General features: G+C 39.0%; 1 protein-coding gene across 17 annotated transcripts in view; it reads left to right on the top strand.

The window, feature by feature from the left end:
- sorbs2a (sorbin and SH3 domain containing 2a) overlaps positions 1-20,545 on the top strand; it is a 72,489-nt gene that overhangs the window by 21,324 nt on the left and 30,620 nt on the right. For 14 of the 17 annotated variants that reach the window (XM_055010244.1, XM_035957944.2, XM_055010243.1 and 11 more), the window contains 3 exons: positions 5,573-5,736; positions 16,752-16,807; positions 18,906-18,995. In XM_055010244.1, coding sequence (XP_054866219.1) covers positions 16,798-16,807; positions 18,906-18,995 — 100 coding nt within the window. In that variant the 5' untranslated portion in view covers positions 5,573-5,736; positions 16,752-16,797. Of the gene's footprint in view, positions 1-5,572; positions 5,737-8,639; positions 8,681-16,751; positions 16,808-18,905; positions 18,996-20,545 lie in introns of all 17 variants that reach the window. The other 3 variants (XM_035957945.2, XM_035957953.2, XM_035957952.2) reach the window with 3 other exon arrangements.

A 20,545-nucleotide genomic window follows, 5' to 3' on the forward strand; every position in this document is an offset into this window, starting at 1 on the left:
AGATACTGTATTTTATGATACCAAACATTATCCTCACAATATTTTAGCTACAACTCGTGTTGCAGATTCCTCAGAGACGCGCTGTAAAGTCTTTATTGAGGTGGAGTTTTTCTCTGCTACTGAAGTGTTTCCTCTTACCTGCAAGTAAAAGTTTAAATCATCATATAGGTGCCTTGAATAAAACTTTCTAAGACTAATATGTTGTTTTATCGCTTGTCTTTCCTCCAGCTGGTTATTAAAACAAAAAGTTACGGACAACCCTTACATTTTCTCACGTTGCTCTGATAACTGCTATGAAAGGATGATGTAATGAGGACAAAAATTAAAAGGCCAACAGCGATGGATGGTATCTGTAAGACTAATTTGAATGCTGGTTGAACTGGGAGAGTGAGGAGGCGTCCACTATGCACATAGTGTAACACTATCACTCCGGGAACCTCATACCACTCCCAGCGAGGCCTACCTGTCCTGTGAGTGTGTGTTGTTGGTGTGTGTGTGCTGTAGGCCTTCTTGCACAGTATTTTTACTCCGCCAAGGAACGGCGGAGTTATGTGACGATCGGCATACGTTTGTCTGTGAATCTGTCTGTCTGTCCATCTGTTAGCAACATTACTCAAAAACGGACAAATAGATTTGGATGAAATTTTCAGGGAAGGTCAGAAATGACACAAGAACCAACTGATTAGATTTTGGCAGTGATTCGGCTTATAATCTGGATCCACGGATTTGTTATGGATTTCCCATTGCCAGATATAGCAGCCAGCATGGTGTCGCTGTAACCATGACGTGAACACTGTGTCAGTTACCCGCTGACGATCACATGATTGCGATCCTACTACAAAATGACTGTGATTTATCAGTTGGAAATCATACAAGGAACAAATGATTAAACTGTGGAGTGTTTCTGAGCCCCATCAATTCCTGCCGCCCGCTACATATTTAGGTCACGCAATGTAGCAAACCCCAGCCAGACACGTTAAGTTCAGCCGTCAGCCTTATTTTGAACACAAATTCACCTTCCTGTCCTTCACTCATTTCTTCACCATAAGACCTTGTCCCCGCTAAGTGCTTATAAGTTTATAGACATCCTTTGCTAAACAGCAACAGCGTGGAACCATTTTCTTTCATCTTTATGTGAATTTTCGGACTTTTCGACAGCTTCTTCGTCATGTTGAGAAACCGCTTCTTAGATAAACACTTCCTGTCCCACTGGAATGGTGAAAAAATAAAAGCCCGCAACATTAAAAATACGTCTTCAAAATAAGAGCATGGAGGGAACGGTTACTTTAACAGTAGCAAAACAAAGACTTGCCAAAAGTGATGAACTGATCAACAGACCTTTATAAGAGTAATTTACTTGCAATTCGGTATAAATACATAACATGCATATGCATAACACATGCCTGTGCTCAGCGCAAGTTAATTTTTTATTAAAGATTTCATCCATTGGAAATGATACGTCAACTGAGCAGCCTTGGCAGAGTACTGCGCTTTCTGAGTGCTTTTCTAGTTTATATACTGTTTTATGTGTTTTCACGACTGCACGTGTCTTGGAAGAGAGGAAGCGACGCAATGGGAGGCAATATGATGAGCAACAGTTGGCTGCTATCTGTCTCCCAGCGCCAATAAACAGCCTCTCATACCGGCTTAAATATACACACCTAATGAGCGATCGTAGCTTTTTGACTTGATTGATGGTCAATGAGGCGGAAAGTATGGCTCGGTAGCGTCAACTCGGTTGCACCTGCCAGTTTAGAATTACCGTTCATGTATGTTTGAGCGATAGAGGTGGAGGGTGAGAGGAGGAAAGGGAGATCAAGACAGGTCATCAGGGAATAGAAGAATGTGATATGTTTTCTTCTGAAAGTAAAGACTGTAACAGCAGGACTGTCAGTATCTTCTGCTCTGTTATGCTCTCCCTCCTACACACTCACACACGTATCCCTTTTTAATTTAACCTTTCTCGGTTTATTTCTTTGTTTCGGTGCCTTCTCTTTGCTCATTGTCCCTCTGCTGTGTTTCCTCCTTTATCTCGTCTATTCTCTCTCTGCCCTTCTTCAGAGGCTGATGTCATGGCTCAAGTGGTGTGTGAAAAGCTGCCTAATTCCTAGACTCGCTGATAAAAGACACTGCCTGCAGGAAACGCTCGCTGCCTGAACTTTCTCAGCGACCTATAGCACCTACCATGCCGTTTGGTAGTGGTAACTTTATGCTATAAACTGCTTTGATATATTTTTGACCATTCTGGGGTTTGATCATTCTTGATTAGGGGCCAGATTTGTTCATTCATGAATAAATGTGACTAACAACATGAAACAGTGGCACAGAAAAGCCTATTTTCACTAACTGAAAGACTGAAAAATTGCGTTCATGTAAGGTTTACTAAGGGGAAGCACTTCTTATTCCACCCAGTATGGCTTCAATGTAGCATACTAGTGCCTATGCATTTCATGTATAGTGATCACATGTACAAACTTTATTGGCAGGTACAGAAAAACTGGATGAAGTACATTGTTTTGTTAAAAAGTGCATGTTATTTTCACGATTTGCATTTTATGGTTTCAGAAGAAATGCCCTAAGACCCATTGAGGTGGGTTAGATTTACTGAAAACACTTATATGTGTGCAGTGTGTTTCCAACATGTCTGCTGCAGACAGAGCATTTAGCAGTTTGATAACTTCAAATTCAAAAATCTTCAATTCTTTAGTCAGTACATCTTTACTTTGAGTAGCCATTCCCAACCAGGACTCTTTTTCATTTGATTCATCGCATACGAATATTATTTTAGTCCTGTGAATTTTATTTCATCCTTTTCAGTGCTTGTAAGAACAAACACAAGTTTATCACAGCACCAGAAAAGGGGGAAATTTTTCAAAATTCCCTCATAAAGGAAGTACTCTAAGTACAAAGCCAGAACAGAATTTGCAAATGTACTCTGTCACACTTCAGATGATGATTATAGTCAAATGTTTGCCACCGAATGCCTGCACATTATGATAGATGCAGCATTTAACACAGTTGCCACAATATCTGTTCATTGTAAACAAAAAGACACACAAACAGCAACAGATATTTGCTGCAGTAGTATCCAGTTAATCACATGTCCAAATGGGCACGTCTGAAAGTACAGCTGTCTGCTATTCCCTGTAGGAATTGATTACACCAATCAAAAAGGTAATATTTCTGTCCGTAGTCTTAATTTACATCTGAAAACACTGTCAACACATAACATATTGGAGTTCCTGTCTCATATTCCGCTGGAATGAGCGTTCTGGAAGAGCGACAAAACACTGGCGCCATCTCTGTTGAAGAGTAAACCTTATTTGTGAATGCACTTTTTTGATCTTTTCCCAGGTTTAAGTGTTTTCCAGTAAGTGACACTTACGACATGCACAGCTCTTCTGCTTTTTATATCCTGCCACTTACTTAACTGGGAATGGCAGGGCCTTGCAGAAGCTGATAATGAATTAGGTGTTGAAACCGTACGGGTGAGACCATGTCGACGCGGCTACTGTAGTCCAGAGCAGCTCATAGGTCAAAGTGTCGGTGCGTTTGAGTGTGAGTTTGTGTCAGTCTCTATAAAAATAGTTTGCACGGGTGCTTTAATGAGGTCGCTCCCAGGCTGCTGCTGTGTCATGTTGGTTTTAATTGTTTTTCTAAATCATTCCTTTGCATGCAAAACTTGATAGGACATGCTTATTCATGACAGAATGAAGTTTTAATGCGTGGTGGATGTAAAATCACACTTGTCAAACATGTTTGTTTAGACACTGATGTAGATCTTGCATTACATTTTTTTTACATGACATGTAGGTTACTTTAGTTGATGTCTGTAAAAGGACTTAGGAAAGTAGAGCGCTTTAGGACGGGACTTTATTGGTCCCCTGATACTACCCTGATTTTGGCCCCAAGGTTACATCATTAGCACCTGTCAGTTGTCAGCTTTTCACCATACCTCAGTGATCCTTGGCACGTGACCAGAAGTTTCTGGGGGCCAGCTGCTGTTTGATAATGTCTGCTGACACACTGATCACTGCAGAGGGCTTTGGGTCTGAAGCTGAGGTGTTTGGGGGACATAGTTACAGGAGTGTTACTTATCACTGGAGCCATTTGTGCCCGTGTAGATGGGATTTTTACATTACCACTTCATCATTGGCACGATGACAGCAGACGCAGATAGTGTTGATCCAGGACAACTCAACTGAGTCCGTCCACATTTGATTTAAAGCTTGGCAACAGGTTGACACTTGGCTGAGCTTGTGAATGAGTTTAGTGTTGTCCCTTTGTGGCTTTATACTAAAATAGTCGTTGCCTACCTAGTTAAACTCATTGTTGTTGAGACTTACAGTGACCTCATTTAATGTGGTGATTGTTTTTAGTTGTTTGCGTGCTAGCTAAAAAAAGGCCAGGAGGTAGAATGATGTCACGACACGGCTCACTGAATAAAACGTTGAAACATCATACTTTGAACACAGTTGTTTTGGCTGGGTTGAAAACAAGTCACCACTCACTTGATGGAGCAGCCATAGGTTAATGAATTTCCTTTTGTAGGGACTGCCGAACTCTTCCTGAACCCTACCACTCAGTGATTTGTTAGTTAGCTGATTTTCATGCCACACTTGTGCGTTGTTGAATATGGGTTTTAAAGGAGGAGGCGGATAATGTGCAAGTAGCATATTGCACAGTAGCTCCCTGGCTGGTTTTAGGTATCCAGGCTCTAAATATGAGATGCTAATAGCAGTAGTTACATCATCATTCTGGGAATAGCAGGGAGTCTGGGGTCTAGAGGTGCTCCTGGCTGACCTCTCTCCTGTATATATTCAGCTTGAGTGTGTGTATGTGTGTGGTCATTTCCAAATATACATTCCCATATGGATTACACAGAAGAAAGATTACTAATGAAACAGGTGAGTGGCCACATAATTTGTATTTATATTTACGCCCCGATATGACACTGACAGCACATGGTTTATTGACGTGGATAAAAAGAGAAAAGGCGTGCGTGTCATGTGCATGCGGCTTCATTTACACATCTCAGAGCAAGCTTTTTTGGCAGGAAGTCAAATGGTCAGCAACAAAAAGCGAAAGAAAATCTCATGTGAGAACAATTTGACGCTCCTGTCAGTTTCCGACAGTGGCACTGTGTGACATTAAGACCTGGGAGGCTCTCTGACAACCGCCTCTGGCTGACTACTGTCCTAACTTGTCAAAGGTGTACCTACCTGATGTGGGAATATGTACAATAGAATTACATAGTGTGTGTGTGACTGTGTTGGCGTTTTCACTGTATGCGTGCTTAGATTTAGTCCATCTTTGCGTGCATGTGTGTGCGTAGGCTGTGGAATGCATGCACGTAAATGTGTGGTAAAATAGAGATAGTCAGCCCTGTCACTTTGCCCCCACCCATCTACACTGGGGGTAACTTTCCAGTCTCATAGACGAGCATGCCTGAGTCTGAAAATAGCTGTATCTGATCACTGCTTCACCCAAACAGGGAACTCTCTTTCCCCCGTCACTCCCTCTCTTCGGCTCTCTAACTTTCTCCTCGTTCTGTTGTCTCTGTGCTTCTCAGCATTAAACGGGGCAAGATCCGGGACTAAAGCTCAATCCAGAGGAGAGGCCTATCCTGAGCGGAGAGAAAAATAATCAGAAAAGAAGAAGGAACAGGAATTGGACTCACAGCTCACCTATACCTGACTCTTCTTAGCAAGCCTCCAGTCTTTTGGTTTTATGACGGTAAGAGTTACATTTTCTTTGCTTAATGACTGTCGCACCTGCACACTGTGGTTTGTGGGTCACACTTTTAGGGTTAAATGTCACAAAACATACTGCAGGATGGCATTTAATTGATGCTAATGAATATTTTAATGTGAAATAACAAGAGAGCATATTTATGAAATTCAATTTTTTAAGATTGTGGATTCAGTAAAGGTTTATTTAACTTTCCTGATTCATCCTAAAGTATTCAGATGATGTTTCATTATATTTAAATGGTTTATTTTAAAGTGTTTTTATAATGCCACTCTTGAATACCGACAGATATTGTAGGGATGTCTTCTCAATTGTCATGTGTCTATATTTACTTGTTATGAGCACATCATACTTTAAAGAGAATGCAAATTAAAAGAGATCTGAATAGACTTTACAACCCCAACACCAAAAGGGAATTGTATTTATCTGTTCTGCCAAAGCCCACAATGATAGGGCATGTGTAGAATTTTTGTCTTTTGTGACAGTGGACAGAGGAAATGGTGTCAAATAAAAACAGTGGTTTCCACCGTGGTCACCTCAGAAATAGTATCAGTAAATTACTTAGATTACAGTTTGAGAGTTGAAAAGTTTTATATATGACCCAACCAGATTTGTGGATATAGTTGTGATGTTTTTACTGAAAAGAGAACATTGAAATTAAGTCCACACAAAAGAAAATCAGGCGTGTATCTTGATAAAATTTGAAACCAACCCCCCGAAACTTGCCTGTGCTCTTAACCTCTTCTCATAATTTTTCTCCAGAATCTCATTTTCCTCTTCTTTCCCCTTTTACGTGCTTCCATCTCTTGTTACACCCTTTTTCATGGTCTCTTATTTCCCATTCAACAAAAGCCATGCACCAATCCCTCCATTAGGCCAGTCTCAGAGGTGTTGTGGAATGTCACCTTGACCCCTTGGGTACACAGTAAGGGGTGGTTCCCAGCCTCGGTTCGAAGCATGCGCTGCTTGGTTCACTTTCTCCTGGATTTCACATACAGAGAGATGCTGTGTCTGTTAGCTGCAGACGTCACAGGGCAACACATATTTTAATGGTATAGGTGTCAGTATTCATATGTATGACTGGTTCATTCCAGTCCCACTAAAACTTAATTTGTTTTCATAACTCAACTGTGCTCTTGTAAAACTGTTCTGCGTTACTTGTACCTACAAAGGCCTAGAAAGTTGTAGAAAGACTGAAATAAGTCATACTTGAACACTGATATTTTAAATGATATGTTGAGAATAAAGTCCAGATGTGTGTTTTTCAAATCAGAGTCTACTAGGGCTGTACAGAAATACTATTGTTTCACTATTCAGCAGCAAAAAAACACTTCAATTCCCATGTTGCTGTAACTCTGTTTTGACCCTCCTCTTCCTCATTCCTTACTGATAGTGGGTATTTGTTAAAAGCTGATACGCAAAAGGACAAAGACGCTCCAAAGTTAACAACAGCAAACACAAGACTCTTGAGTTTCAGTCCCATGTGAACATGTGGAATGGTGGCAGTAAACAAGTGTCTTTGTCTGTCTGACGTGCAAAATACTGAGAGATGCTTTTATACTTATACAGATATTTAAGAATATTGAGATTCATACTTACTAGTCTTCAGTTGTAGAATTGCAATTTTCCATTTACTTCAACAATGCTGTCTAAGAGGAGCAATGAAAATAGAGGCAATCAGGCATGGAACTCTTTTGAAATGATCTAAGATGTACCCCAAAGCAAAAGCTTTTAATTTTGAGTCTCATGAAAACTGATTGTCTTGTTTCTTCTCGTTGTCAAACTACTAAGAAACAGATCACTTTCCAATCTCTCTGAGGTTTTTCATGTTCGAATTGTGAAGTTTATATTTCTCTATGATGACGCGTTAACTTTGAAGAGTAGAAAACGTTGAAATGGTAGTACATGATGATTCCTCAGATAGATTTTTGCAGTGTTCTAGAGCACCTTGGAGGTTAAAGGACTGTGTCTAATGGCAGTAAATATAGCACCCCTGCTAATCAAGTTCCTCTTATCTTCATGCTCGACACAACGCTGGTACCTGGGGAATCTGGACTATGTTTGGGGAATGTAATCTTAGCCTCAGCTGATAACCACTGCTTTAGTGTACTCCTTCCCTAAAATGAAAAACTTTTTTCAAACTGGTTTGTTTATTTTCTCCAATGTACTTGAAAAGATGTCATAAATAAACACTGCATCAACTAGTTCTTAAACTAATGGTAAACTAGGATCTAGTTTTTATGCTAATCACTGCAAAGTCATAATATATGTTTTTATTTTTATTAAAATTCTCTTTTTACAGTATTGCAGTCATTTGTAACAAGTGGCAATGTATTTGGTGTTATGTACATCCTCTGCATCTGTAATGAATAGGACTTACCAGTGCTATATCTGAGATTCACTCTTGTATCTGGATTGGGTGACATTTACCTGCCTTATATTCCTGCTAGTTCAGAGTTAAGAGCTCAAAATGCTCATTATTATCTCTGTAGCCTTGTTTTGTTGCTTTTGTAGAGTCAGTGATTGCCATCTTATGTGAACAAAATGTAGTGAGGGTTTGTCTTCAGTTGGCAGCATTGTAATTTAAGCATCATATTTACTTAAGTGTTTGAGATTCCTAGTTGACCAACAATTGCCCCCACCCCCCTCACTCAACCGTTTGAAAAAGCTGAAACCATAATGGGAGCCTGGCTGTAACACTACATCAAAATGTCTCGTCAGGCTTTATCTTTGAAAATTGCTTTGGCATTCATCGCCAACAATTTCCTTCCATTTGCTTGCCCCATTATCTCTCTGCAAGTATGCCTATATTACCTCGTTGTGTTTGTCTTAGTTTGAAGCCTGGAGTTGTATGGTATTGTAATCGCTGGCTTTACATCTATATACAGTGCTCTAATCTTCAAGAAGCACACATGGAACAGCTCTAAAGGTATTGTTTACTGGTGCTGCTGTGTGTCCACTAACGGCTTTCGAAAGGCAGCTTACATAATACAACATGCTTATATCGGCTGCTCCCTATTTTCAACTGTGCATCTTTTGTTTTGTATTCTCCTCTATGCAATGGAAGTCTTCTTCTGTTCATTTCTGTTTCTCATTTTTCTTTCCATGCAATTCTTGCCATTCTTTTTCTGCTTCCTCTTTCATCTCTCCATTCCCCTCAGTGAACAGCACAGCAGAGTCCACCGAATGCGTCTTGAGTTCCTTATAGGGCCTGATAAGATAACAAACCCACAAATTGTCACATCCAGTTCATTCTTCTTCTCCCATAGCCCAGACTCACAGTAGCGGGGCTTGTCTTACATAATTGCATTAGTGCTCTCAGGCCAATGGCTTTGCTCGTTAGCGGCGCTGTGATGCAATCTGCAGAACACACGGTCCTCTGTTGTTTGCAGTATGGGCAGTGAGTGGGCACGCAGGGTCAGTGTGTTGACCTCCCCTATCCATTCATACAGCCAGAGGGGGGTCTGCTAATGAGTGGCAAGGTTGAACAAACAAGGCTGATAACGGAGACTCTGTTGGAAGTGGCTGTTGTTCAACTAGTGGCAGTAATGCTGTGTTCAAACAGTTGCATGGCACTGATGACACATTCCTTGTAAAATGACCTGCATCTAACAGCAAACTGATTTGTACTTGTGTGAAAAAATGAAGTATGAAACACTGCTTTGCATGAGGACTCGTTTGAAGGGAAATATTGTTTCTTTACTATATTTTGATTTGAAGCAGGGTTTGTGTGAATATTTTACATATTTATGACTGGTGTGAGTGTAAGGCCTCGACTGTTTAGTGGTTAGAGTCATCCTCTTTTCTAAATTCAAAATGCAAGCCGCGACCTTCTAAAGCTATTTAACAACGGCAGTGTGCTAAAATGATAGCAACTCAAGCATGAAACAGTTAACTTGTACTAATTAGATCTAGCAAAACATATCCTAAACAATAATCAAAAATGTATGAATATTCTTATTGTCTGTTTTTGGGGTGTGACTAGCATATTAACGGGTGTTGTTCTGATGTGCCCATTAAAGCTCAGAAGCAAGAGTTTCCACCAAATCCTCTGAAAAATGCATAAAAAACATCCTGGTTTAAAGTTTAACATCACTTTCTCTAATCATTTTGACATTAGATTTTGTTCTGAAAGGTGGTGCCATCATTGTTGAAAGTTGATTTATGCTGACATTTTCAGAATGTAATTTTGTGTGACTACCTCAGACTGTTCTGCCAAGATGCCAGGAGTTTTAAGCAAAACCTTGATAAGAACTTGTTTTCTCTTGCTCATTGGAAATACAAATTCCATAAATTCAGATGCCCTTGCGCTCCAGAAGTGCACCATAGAAAGGTAAAATACTAAACTCAAGGTGTTGCAGTTGTGGTTCTCCTCTGTTGTGTTCCAACACTGATTTATACACTGTGGAACTGTTCACTTGTTTAGCTGATGTCTAACATAAATATGCTGTAGGCTCTTGTGTCCATTCAAAGCACAATTCCTTATAGACTCTTTTGATTCCCAAGCCTTTCTGGGGTTTGTTTTTCTCACCACACCCTGCACTCCCCACGTTTTCACCACAAAAATGCACCATTAAAATAGCTTGGCTCCGATTCAGAAATTAAGGAATGAAGCAATTCTAAATTCTGCCTTTTTTGGAGGGGGTCACTCTTCCTGTCAGTTGGCTTTCAGGCTCGCCATGTCTGGATTTATGTTGGATCTCCAGAGGCATTCTTTCTCCTTGTTAAAAAGGGATTTGTTCTCTTCGATTCCTTCGATTTTACAGATTGCTCTGCTTTATGCTTCACTTTTATCCCCATTAAATTCCTTAGTTCTAGCTTGTAGCTAATGGTTACTAACATTTCCAGTTCATTCACACATAATATTGCACCTAGGGCATATCAATATTTCTGTTGGAATGTTTCTTTAATTATTATTATTAGGCTTGTAACAGCTGGCAGCTCCTCTCTATAGGAAGAGTTAAATAGAACACGTCTGTGTGCTGACTTCTAGGTCTTTTAGGTCTTTAAATAGATTTGCTAAGGAGCTTAATCTGTTGACATCCTGTGAGTATGTCTCAGTCAGAGTGACCACTGGAGGGTCAGGACCCTGAGGCCATCGTCAGTTTATCTCCACTGACTGTTCACTTTCTTCTGATGAATTTGCATGTGCACACACAAAAATGGTCTTTTGTTACCAGATCAAAATGCTTTTGCACTGAAATAAATATTGCTACAAGTCAATAAAAAACACTGAATCAAGCAGAAAGCATTCACACTTAACGAAACATAATTAATCGGACAAAGGACAGTTTTTGTAGATTTTAGTGTGTGTTTGTTTATGTGGCTATAGATATATTGTAAGTAACTGACATCGCAAGTTCTTGAATCTGTCCCTTGTTTTGTAAATGGGACATGTTGTGTATGAAGGGATATTTTAAAGTGAAGAAGAAATACCTTCCTAAATAAGAAGTGGGAGATTCTTGTTTACTCTGAGAAGCATTTTTGGAACTTTTTTAAAAAATTATTATTCATTCCAAATCTTTATGATTAGAGGGAAGACTGCTGGATCTAAATAAGAAATTGAAAATAATGTGATTACATGATTATCGTTTTATTAATGTCCTATTCAGGTCCACCAGCGGCTGAGAGAGAAATTAGCAGTGTTTTACTTTCACAGTTAGGACAATAACTTGAAATTAAAGAAACGTTTTTGGACAAATGGACACAATGTTAGCAATACATTGTAAATATAATGTAAATGTCATTTCCTGGGGTTACCGCCATCCTCCTCCAAATTATTTTTAGCATGGAAGTGATCTCCACCAGTGGCATTTTTCTAATCTGCAAGGCAAGGACATTTTCAGGCACAGACTGTATATAACTTACATGAAAGACACGACTGACACATAGACACATATTTGCTTCTAGATGCTTGTTTTGTCTATCTGGAAACAGTCTGCCAGTGACTAATGGCATCCTGATCGGCGCTCTTTGAGGACATGTTTGCGTTTCCTTGCTTTTGATTGTCATACACTGGGCATGTTTTTCTTTGTGTTCATTTTTTTCACAGCATCCTAACTAAGTGGAGATTTTTTTGTTAATATGGCCAAACAGTGCGGTTCATTCCATTCTCTGATAGGCTTTAACCTCAGTCTCCAGTGGGCTGGCTTTGTTGTGCTGTCTCTGCTCTAATTTTATGAGATAATTAAAATGGCACACACAGATTACACATGGAAATTCCCATTTGCTCACTGTGACTTATCTGTGGTCTTCTTCAGAGGTGAATTTTGTGCCAGCAAGAGATTTGTCAAACTCAACAATATTAAAACTTTTACAGTTTTGAAAATTAACATGTCGTAAAGGGAAGGAGAGTTTAGGAAACAGTTTCTGGTGACAAACTCACATCAGCAATTGTGTTTTTCTAATACAGTCGTACAGCAGGACAAGCTACCTAGCAAAGCTACTATAGCATCTTATGTATTTAGTGCTCTAACACTATTAGTCCACTGACACAAACCAAATGGGTCCCAGTGCGTCACTCAGCAGACTAATGAGACTTGATGGGCTTCATGTTGGACATCACAGCTTTCTGTGGCTCATAGCTCTGACTTGTGTATTTGCAGCCCCACGGCTATTGCACACAGTAATTATACACGCACTAGTCTCCAGAGTGGCCTACCAGCACCTAAATTACAGTTGGTGGATAAACCACGGTCAAGCAAGAAAATAAAATGACTCGAAAGAAGCTTGACATACCAAGTGCTGTGGCCTGCAGAACTAGGAAAAGAATCCCAAACAGCTCATCGGAAAATGAGGGTGTTTTGTTTATTATCCGAGGATTTATTCAACGTCTTGGGAATTGATATTATTAATATTAAAAACGACAAAATAGCAAGGCTTTGGTCTGTCAGCATTTATCTCTACTGCTTCCCATGTAAATAATGCAGTAAGCATTTTGAGGAAACATTTGCTAAATATTAATGGAGATATTTATCATATATATTGAAATGCATACTAAAGGGCATTTGCTGCTAATAATCTAACACTGGCTTTAGAGAGAGCTGAATGCTTTTTATTGAAAAGGTAAAAAGGTCTATTCTGACAAATAGGCAGAGTTGTTCAGAGGTGTAGAGCCCGAAGCGTTTTCTTCCCGTGTCTCGCCACAGCATTACACCACAGCCACAGCTGCTGTGTCGCCGCTGATCTGTCCCCAAGAAACATGATGCTGTTTATAATCTGACCATCATTTGGACGCCGACAGCTTGCGACGCCAGACCCATGATTTACCCCTATGTGTGTTTCTGTGTGTGTGTGTGTGTGTGTGTGTGTGTGTGTGTGCGTGTATATGTGTGTGTGTTTGTTTCTCAGACAGATTTATGAGGACATACTGTATGAGGTTGAGGATTAGGTCTTGAGGGACAGAAAGTATCCCATGATGTAGAGGTTCACACAACCCCACAAGCAGTTGTATTTCCTTTTCACCAGCGTTCGCTGTGTTAACTGTGGAAATCCTCACATGGTGGCAAAAACATAGTATTATACATGGATAAATGAGGTTATATTATCAAATTATACTTGCTACCTAGAGCTCTTATTAAATTCATGGAAAGTCTCTATGGAGGTTGAGCTCAGTATTATGTGTTTGACCTAGAGACAGCTATACTTCCTGTAATAAAATTCTATAATACTTTTATGGTGCTCTTGTCTAATTTTGGCGAAACACAAGTATATAACATAACTGGTCAATTCCAAGCACTGTCCATACTATATCTAAAAAAATAGAATATAAAATCCATAAAGACACATTTTTTTAATGCTGCTTACAACCCATAAACCCCCCTTTTCTATATGCTCCCTTCTCCACTGTGTTTTATTTATTTTTATTATATATTTTTTGTGTGTGTTCCTACCCACTTTGTTAAGCATCTTTGAGTGTCTTGAAAAGCGCTATATAAGTATTACGTATTATTATTAGTAGTATTATTTGCACTTGGTACAGTAAGTGTATTTGCTCTCATTAAATCTTTTCTGCATATTTGAGTAGACGCAACCAATCTGGCTGTGCACAATTCCATTTTGCTTGAACTTAAATTTTTGTCCATGCAGAATAAATGGCACAATATACAGTACATAGCTAAATACCACAGTTATGTTAGCGTTAGCCATGTTGTGAACCAATCCTCCAAGACAGTGTTGTTTCAGCATGAAAATGGAGTAAATACATTATAGGTTATGGAACAAAACAACAACTTGCACATTCCAAGCCTTTCCCCCCTTAATTATAGCCTGACTGCTTATAACGCTGATACTGATAAACAGTATTTAGGAGTTAAAAAAATCATACAGGAACATATTGTCCTATAATAATATTTCTTTATGTACATATATAGCTATACACAGTAAATAGGACATATTAGAGAGCTGACAAATGAACTTTGACAGTTACTGTTTCTAAATTTGCTCACACATTAGCTGACATTTCTACACTTAAATTTCTTATCAGCCCACATATTTAGCAATACATATATCTACAATAAGCTAATGACCAGCTTATTGTTTATTGATGGTGGCATGATTCTTATGTAAAGAAACTTTGAACTAATGCGCTGTAGCCTTAAACTAAGTGAAATTCTGCTACTTAATTTTCATTGTACTGGATGGAATTTCTCATTACAAATATACAGTATACATTGTCATAATGAGAATATTTTGTCATAATAAGGATGTTTCTTATAAGACTTGATCACTTTCAGTTATAAAAGGAAATGCCTGTTTCCATGTCTGGATGGTTCCCATCTTCTCAACTGAATCAAGCCTGTAAAGTTGTCAGCGTGGTCAAATACATGTTAATGTTATGCCATCCATGTAGTAACACTCATCGCTACAGCCAACTACTAAGGCACTTTACACATTGATGTCTGAATATGGTTGCATACCTTTTCCAAAATTAGCACCAGTAAATGACAGCCACAATTATCAGGACTTTACTTGTCAATGTGCAATGAGGTTCAAAGCTGTCAGAGTTGAAGCAAATGTCTGGTAATATGTGTCATTTGTTGACAGTTTGTTAGAAAGGATTAAACAAGGATTAACCTCAATGTATATATTTCCATCAGCCTTCACTGTATGTCCAGCACTGTTTGTAGCGCAACATAATTTTGCACCTCTGGATTCTACTCAACTGTGCTTAATATAGGAATTGAAAAAACTGAATGTTTTTAAAAAGTGATTTCAGATTGATTTGGGTGTGCAAGCTCTACTTTAATAATCCTTAATGAGCACGTTTATTACTACAATTACTGGACTTTATGTAGACACATATTTGTTACTCATCCCAAAAGCTATCTTTCAGAGCAGCTGTAGCCCTCTGGAACCATGAACGCTAACATTTAAATAGCCTCACACATTCCCAAAACTTAATATCAGTATCTCCGTGTGAGTAAGGTAATGTTAGCCATGCGTATGTCATAGTTATTTACATGCCAGACATGTATGATTCCTACTGCAGCCACTGTAGATTGCCACTTGTAGTATCTGTCATACGCACTAAGTCCCATGATGACACACTTGTACGTGTATTCACACGGCGATGCAACGGTCTGTGCTTTGCTTTCAGCTTTTGATGTTTGCCCCGTTCATATCAATCACACATCCTGCTGGAACACTTCAAAGGAAAGGGCTCCTATAGCCAGGCATCGCATATGGGTCCACTTAAGTAAACATGGCATTCTGTGTCATTCATCAGTGCCATTTAGGTTATTCATGTTTCTTTTATGTGTGCTGTAAAGGTCATTATATGTCTTTCTAAGCTAAGAGAAGGTATGTTCAGACACATCCTACCATTTGGCTTAAACATCTTTTTGAACATGACAGGTAAAATCTGTTGATTTACAGCAGTTTAAACTTATACTTGTATGTAAGTGAAAGAGAATTCAGTAAAAGAATTGAAAGCATAAAAGTCATAGTTTGTAGTGCCACTGCTGAGCTGCACAGCTGGTTTTAGGACTTAGATAAGGATGTAGTCATGATGGAGATCAGCTGTAGAAATATAGAACATTGTAAGGGCTGCACAAACTTTTTGGCATAACTTTATCGCTACCTACTGTCATATACAGTGTTCCAGGCCACTGAAGTTGCCGGTCTCTCACAACGATATGCCACTTTTGCCTGATGAATAGACTGATCTGTCATTTCATTTCACTGAGCCAATCAGAGGTCTGGAACCAGGCTAATGCCACCTTGTTTTGCATGAAAATTTGGAAGTGCAGTGACATGCTTTTGATCACCTGTCAGATGTTTTTTCACATTGTATATTGTGAAATTCTTCACCTCAGCCCAGAAGTGTTCTATATGGGAAAAAATGCGTGACAGAAGTTAAAATTTAGTTGACAGCTTAGTCACTTGCAATACTTCAGCATATAGCATTCCTACTTCTAAGCATCATTAATCTCTGCAGATTTTCAACATGCAGTTTTACATCCTCCTGTTGATTTAAGGGGGAAAAAAACTTTTTTTTCGAAACCTAATAATATTTCTGATATATTTCATGTGTATTCTGTGCACAGCTTGCTGTAACTTTTTACAGAGTAAAACCTAACAAGCCCAAATTAGTCACCATAGTAATCACTAATCACAGTCACATGCTTGTGGTTATTGGCGTGGTTATTGCACAAAGCATCCACCACTTCACTGTCAAGGAGGCAGCTGTGGCTATTTGTGGGAGTTTGTCAGCTAAAGCAGTTCTGATTGGGGACAAATTAGAGACTTTTAGAGTATTCATCAGCTCTTGAAAGTTGAAACATGCCTTTCCTTTTTCTCCTGCTGCGGCCAAAGCAGCTGGATGGTAATGTTTCAGCACGAGAGGACATGTGTGTGAGATCATCTGGCCAGGAAAGCTACACATAGCTACTCATCATTGTACTGTTAGTAACCCAGTAGCCCTCAGAAATGACAGAAGCTTTTTCACTGTTTTACAAACTCTAATTCTTTATTTAAAATGCTTTGTTTTTGTTTTGCAGGAAAGTGTGTCCCCCTGCAGTAGATCAGTAAGAAGTGCTCTTCAATATGAATACAGGTATGCACAAAAAAACACGTGTAAACTAAATATGAGATCATTGGGGAGTCGTCCATTAATCCAGTCCATGTCCACTATTTTAATTTTTGCACTTTATCTTATACTAAAAATTATTGTTGACATTTAGTAATTCAGTGTAAATATTTAATATGTTTCTGTAGTGCTGGGCGATATGACGATACATATCGTGAGAACGATAGAAAAGTGTCTATTGTGCCATTTCTATCGTTTCTAACCAAATTTTATCAATTATTGCAGCAAATATATCATTAAATAGCCTGCGACGATTGTATTAGTGTTTTCTTGTCACTATGCATACTTTGAGTTTACATAAGTAAAAATAAAGACGAATAAAAAAGAAATTATTCGCAAAGAAACTCCGTCTTGTGGTTTTTGCGACATGACGCTGCTTTACGTTCTTTGATTCTCACGTGGGTTTGCTACATGCTTTATGTTACTTAACTCGTGAGTGCTGAACGATGGACGCGCAACAGGTTGGGCTGACCCGAATAGCAGTTTCTAGGCTCCGGATATTCGGTCCGCTCTGTAACGTCCAGGGTGGGGGGTGGGATGGGTGGGTGGGTTGACGGACGGACGGAGGAACGACCCGAATATTCGGTTCGGTGAGCTAACGGAGGAAAGAGCCGACTTTTCGGCTCGGTTCGTAACGCCCGCCGGGGGGTGGGGGTGGAGGTAGGAGGGGGGGCGAATATTCCGATCTCAAAATTAATATCCGCATACCACCATCGGGACCGGATATTCGGGTCCAGCCCTAGCAACAGGTTGAAGTTTCATGGAGAAAAGCAAGCAATGAAATTTTTGTCAAACTTTTCAGAGAATAACTGAAAACATACTTTATTGTGGTATATCGTGATATATATCGTTATATAAAATAATCCATATCGTAATATGTGATTTTTTCCATATCGCCCAGCACTATGTTTCTGCATTGCAGGCCATTTAGCTATTTCCTGGCTGCTGTACATGCTACTTTTACTCTGCTGCAGGCATGAATCTGTAACTCTAATCCCGTTTCACCACTCTGGTCGTGGTCCATTTTGGGCCTGAGGTATTGTAGCTGAAAGTGTCGAGCATAGAAAGCCTGTTGCTTTTAACCACAGTTTCGTATTCTTTGTATACACATTTCCAAAGCTCTGTCCTAAACTTGGCAGCCATCCTGAGCTGAAGTGTGTATTGCAGCCACAGAACCAGTGATGAGTAATCCATCAATGATCCTCCGCCATACACCGCCATTCTTTGTGTCTGCCAGAGGTAGCTTAACTCATTTGGTCAGTTGCCTGTATTTACAATGTAAAAGACGTCATAAAAATAGCAACACTAATAACACTAGAAAAACTCATTTGATGTAGAATAAAAATGTTTATTGTCCAGTATCTAAAATAGTAAAGTACTGAACTCAGTTTTTGCAGCTTTTCTCAGGCTTTGCTAGTATGTGTTTGATTGCAAAGTTCTTCAATGTGAAAAATGGGACAAATATGTCAGGAAGCATTTAGAAAGGAAGTGTTTTATTTAAGGACAGTTATTCCACTACTGTTCCGTTGATGGCGATGTTTTCAAAAGCACATCAGTAAACAGAAAGGCATTGATTTTTAACCTTACTGGCTCTTGATTTTTTTCACCTCTAAAGATTGTTACTTTCTGTTATCACATTATTCCTGCTGGAATTGTGGTACTGTTCTGTGATTCTACTGTGCTGTGATTTTTAGAACCTAATTCAGAAGCAGGGTCACTCAGTTCACAGTGAATTAGTTTCTGATTTTATCTGCTAACATACATATTTAGGTTGGTATGAGCTAATACAGCATATTAAAGCATATTCTTTAATTTGTTAAATTTTGTAATTGTGGTATGCACCATTTTGGAGACAAAACCTGCGCTCATATTTAATGAGTTGTCACCTCATATGCTGCAGTAAAATCAGCCACTTGAAATGCATGTGCTTTCCCTCTACTTGGTTGCGTTATGTTCCCGTGTGGACATATTTGTGTGTGAGCTTATTTGCATCATTGTTTACATGCATGTGCATGTGTGCTTCTGCTTTGCCTCTATGATCACCTGCCTGGCTGTGATTTCTCAGATAGCGGAGGATGTGTTCGCAAAAGTGTGGCCTTGTCACTCATACTCTCTCCCATGAAGAGGGTCCAGAGCTCACCAAATCTAGCCACAGGTACTAACACTCACAAATACACTAATGAACACATGTTGGAATAACAACGGTTTACCAAATCCGTAAAATCAAGGCCAGTCCAAGTTTTGACCGAGCTAAAATATTGGTCAAAGCATGAGGTAAGTCTTTAAAAAGTGGCTTTTCTTTTTTTTTGAAATCCTGTTTGGGCTTCATCAACCTGATATGAATTGAGCATATCTGAAATACTTTCAAATATGCTGTGGCTGCCTTGGTATGCTTAAGCAAAGTTTAGACTGCAGGATGCTATTTTCTCCAATCAGTTCATTGTAGAAGTCTTTTATTTTTGTTTGCTTAGTCTATTCTCTCTTAGACTTATTTTGCTTCCAAAGTCTGCCATACTTCACATCATACCAAGCAGCTGTTGATGTTGATCTTCCTTCCATTCTTTTCATGCTCTTGTACTACTCCATGTCATCTCCCTCTCTGTCTGTGTAGTGCATTTTACACTTTGTCTTGTCAAAATGTTTTGATTGCTGTTTCTTCTACCCATGTTTTTTTTTTTTTTTTGCACTATGTTTTTTTTTCCCCATGTCAGTGTTGACTGGTTAGACATTGCACAGCTCCCTTGACCTAAATTGCTGGACAAATGTGGACTTACCCTGGGATGGACTTTGTTTGTTGACTAAAATGGTCCAGTGCTGCTTAATTCTTCAGTGGTTCAGCTTAATGCAATCCAAGTCAAAGTTGATTTACTAAATATTTGGTTCCAGATGTTTGGAAAGCTCAGAGTTAACTACGTGCTTAGTTATTTTTTGAAGTTAAAAGAAGCAAATACATCCCCTCCAGTGAACACACATAAAATAGCCTGTTTGTTAATGTTATTGTGCTGTAGCTTTTTATTCCATGAACTTGAACAAAGACAAATTAGTCAAGAGTAATTGTGGAATGTGCAGTAGTTGGGCACCAAACTACATCAGGACTCCACTTTGGCACATATTACCATTTGCAAACACTTTTTGTAACCAGCTAAGAGTTTTTGCATCATTGATTTGCTCTTACTTGAAGCTCACATCAAGATCTGAGACATGTTTGGCTTATCTTGCATGACCTCCATGTTTAAAATCGACCTGCATATTTTCAGTGATGTTTATGTTGGTAACTGTGAGGGGCCTTTTACAAAAGTTTCTCCTGTTTACATTTCCTGAAGTGGTTTTCTGTGAATTTGCTGCTCTGATTTAGATTGTTGTCTTGTAGAAGTCTGTCTGTTTTCAGTTTTAGTTTATTGATCAGCTGCATTAAATTGACACCCAGAATTAGTTTTCTTGTTTTAAAAAAAAAAAAAAAAAAAAAAAAGCTACAGTTTCAGGAGAAAATGTTTTGGCAACCTGTAGTATATAGGAGGAAAAATTAGTTATTTAAACTGAAGCAGAAATAGATCTTGGTAATTGCTAGGTTGAAGTTGTCTGTCTTGTTGGTTTCAGGTTAAGAGCACATAATAATCCTTAAGCAATTAGTTTTCTGTTCTGTGTTCTTTCCTACACCTCTGTCTCTTCCTTTTGTCTATGCGAAAATTACATCTCAGAGCATGT

This window comes from Amphiprion ocellaris, chromosome 4, assembly GCF_022539595.1.
Source record: "Amphiprion ocellaris isolate individual 3 ecotype Okinawa chromosome 4, ASM2253959v1, whole genome shotgun sequence".
Lineage (NCBI taxonomy): Eukaryota > Metazoa > Chordata > Actinopteri > Pomacentridae > Amphiprion > Amphiprion ocellaris.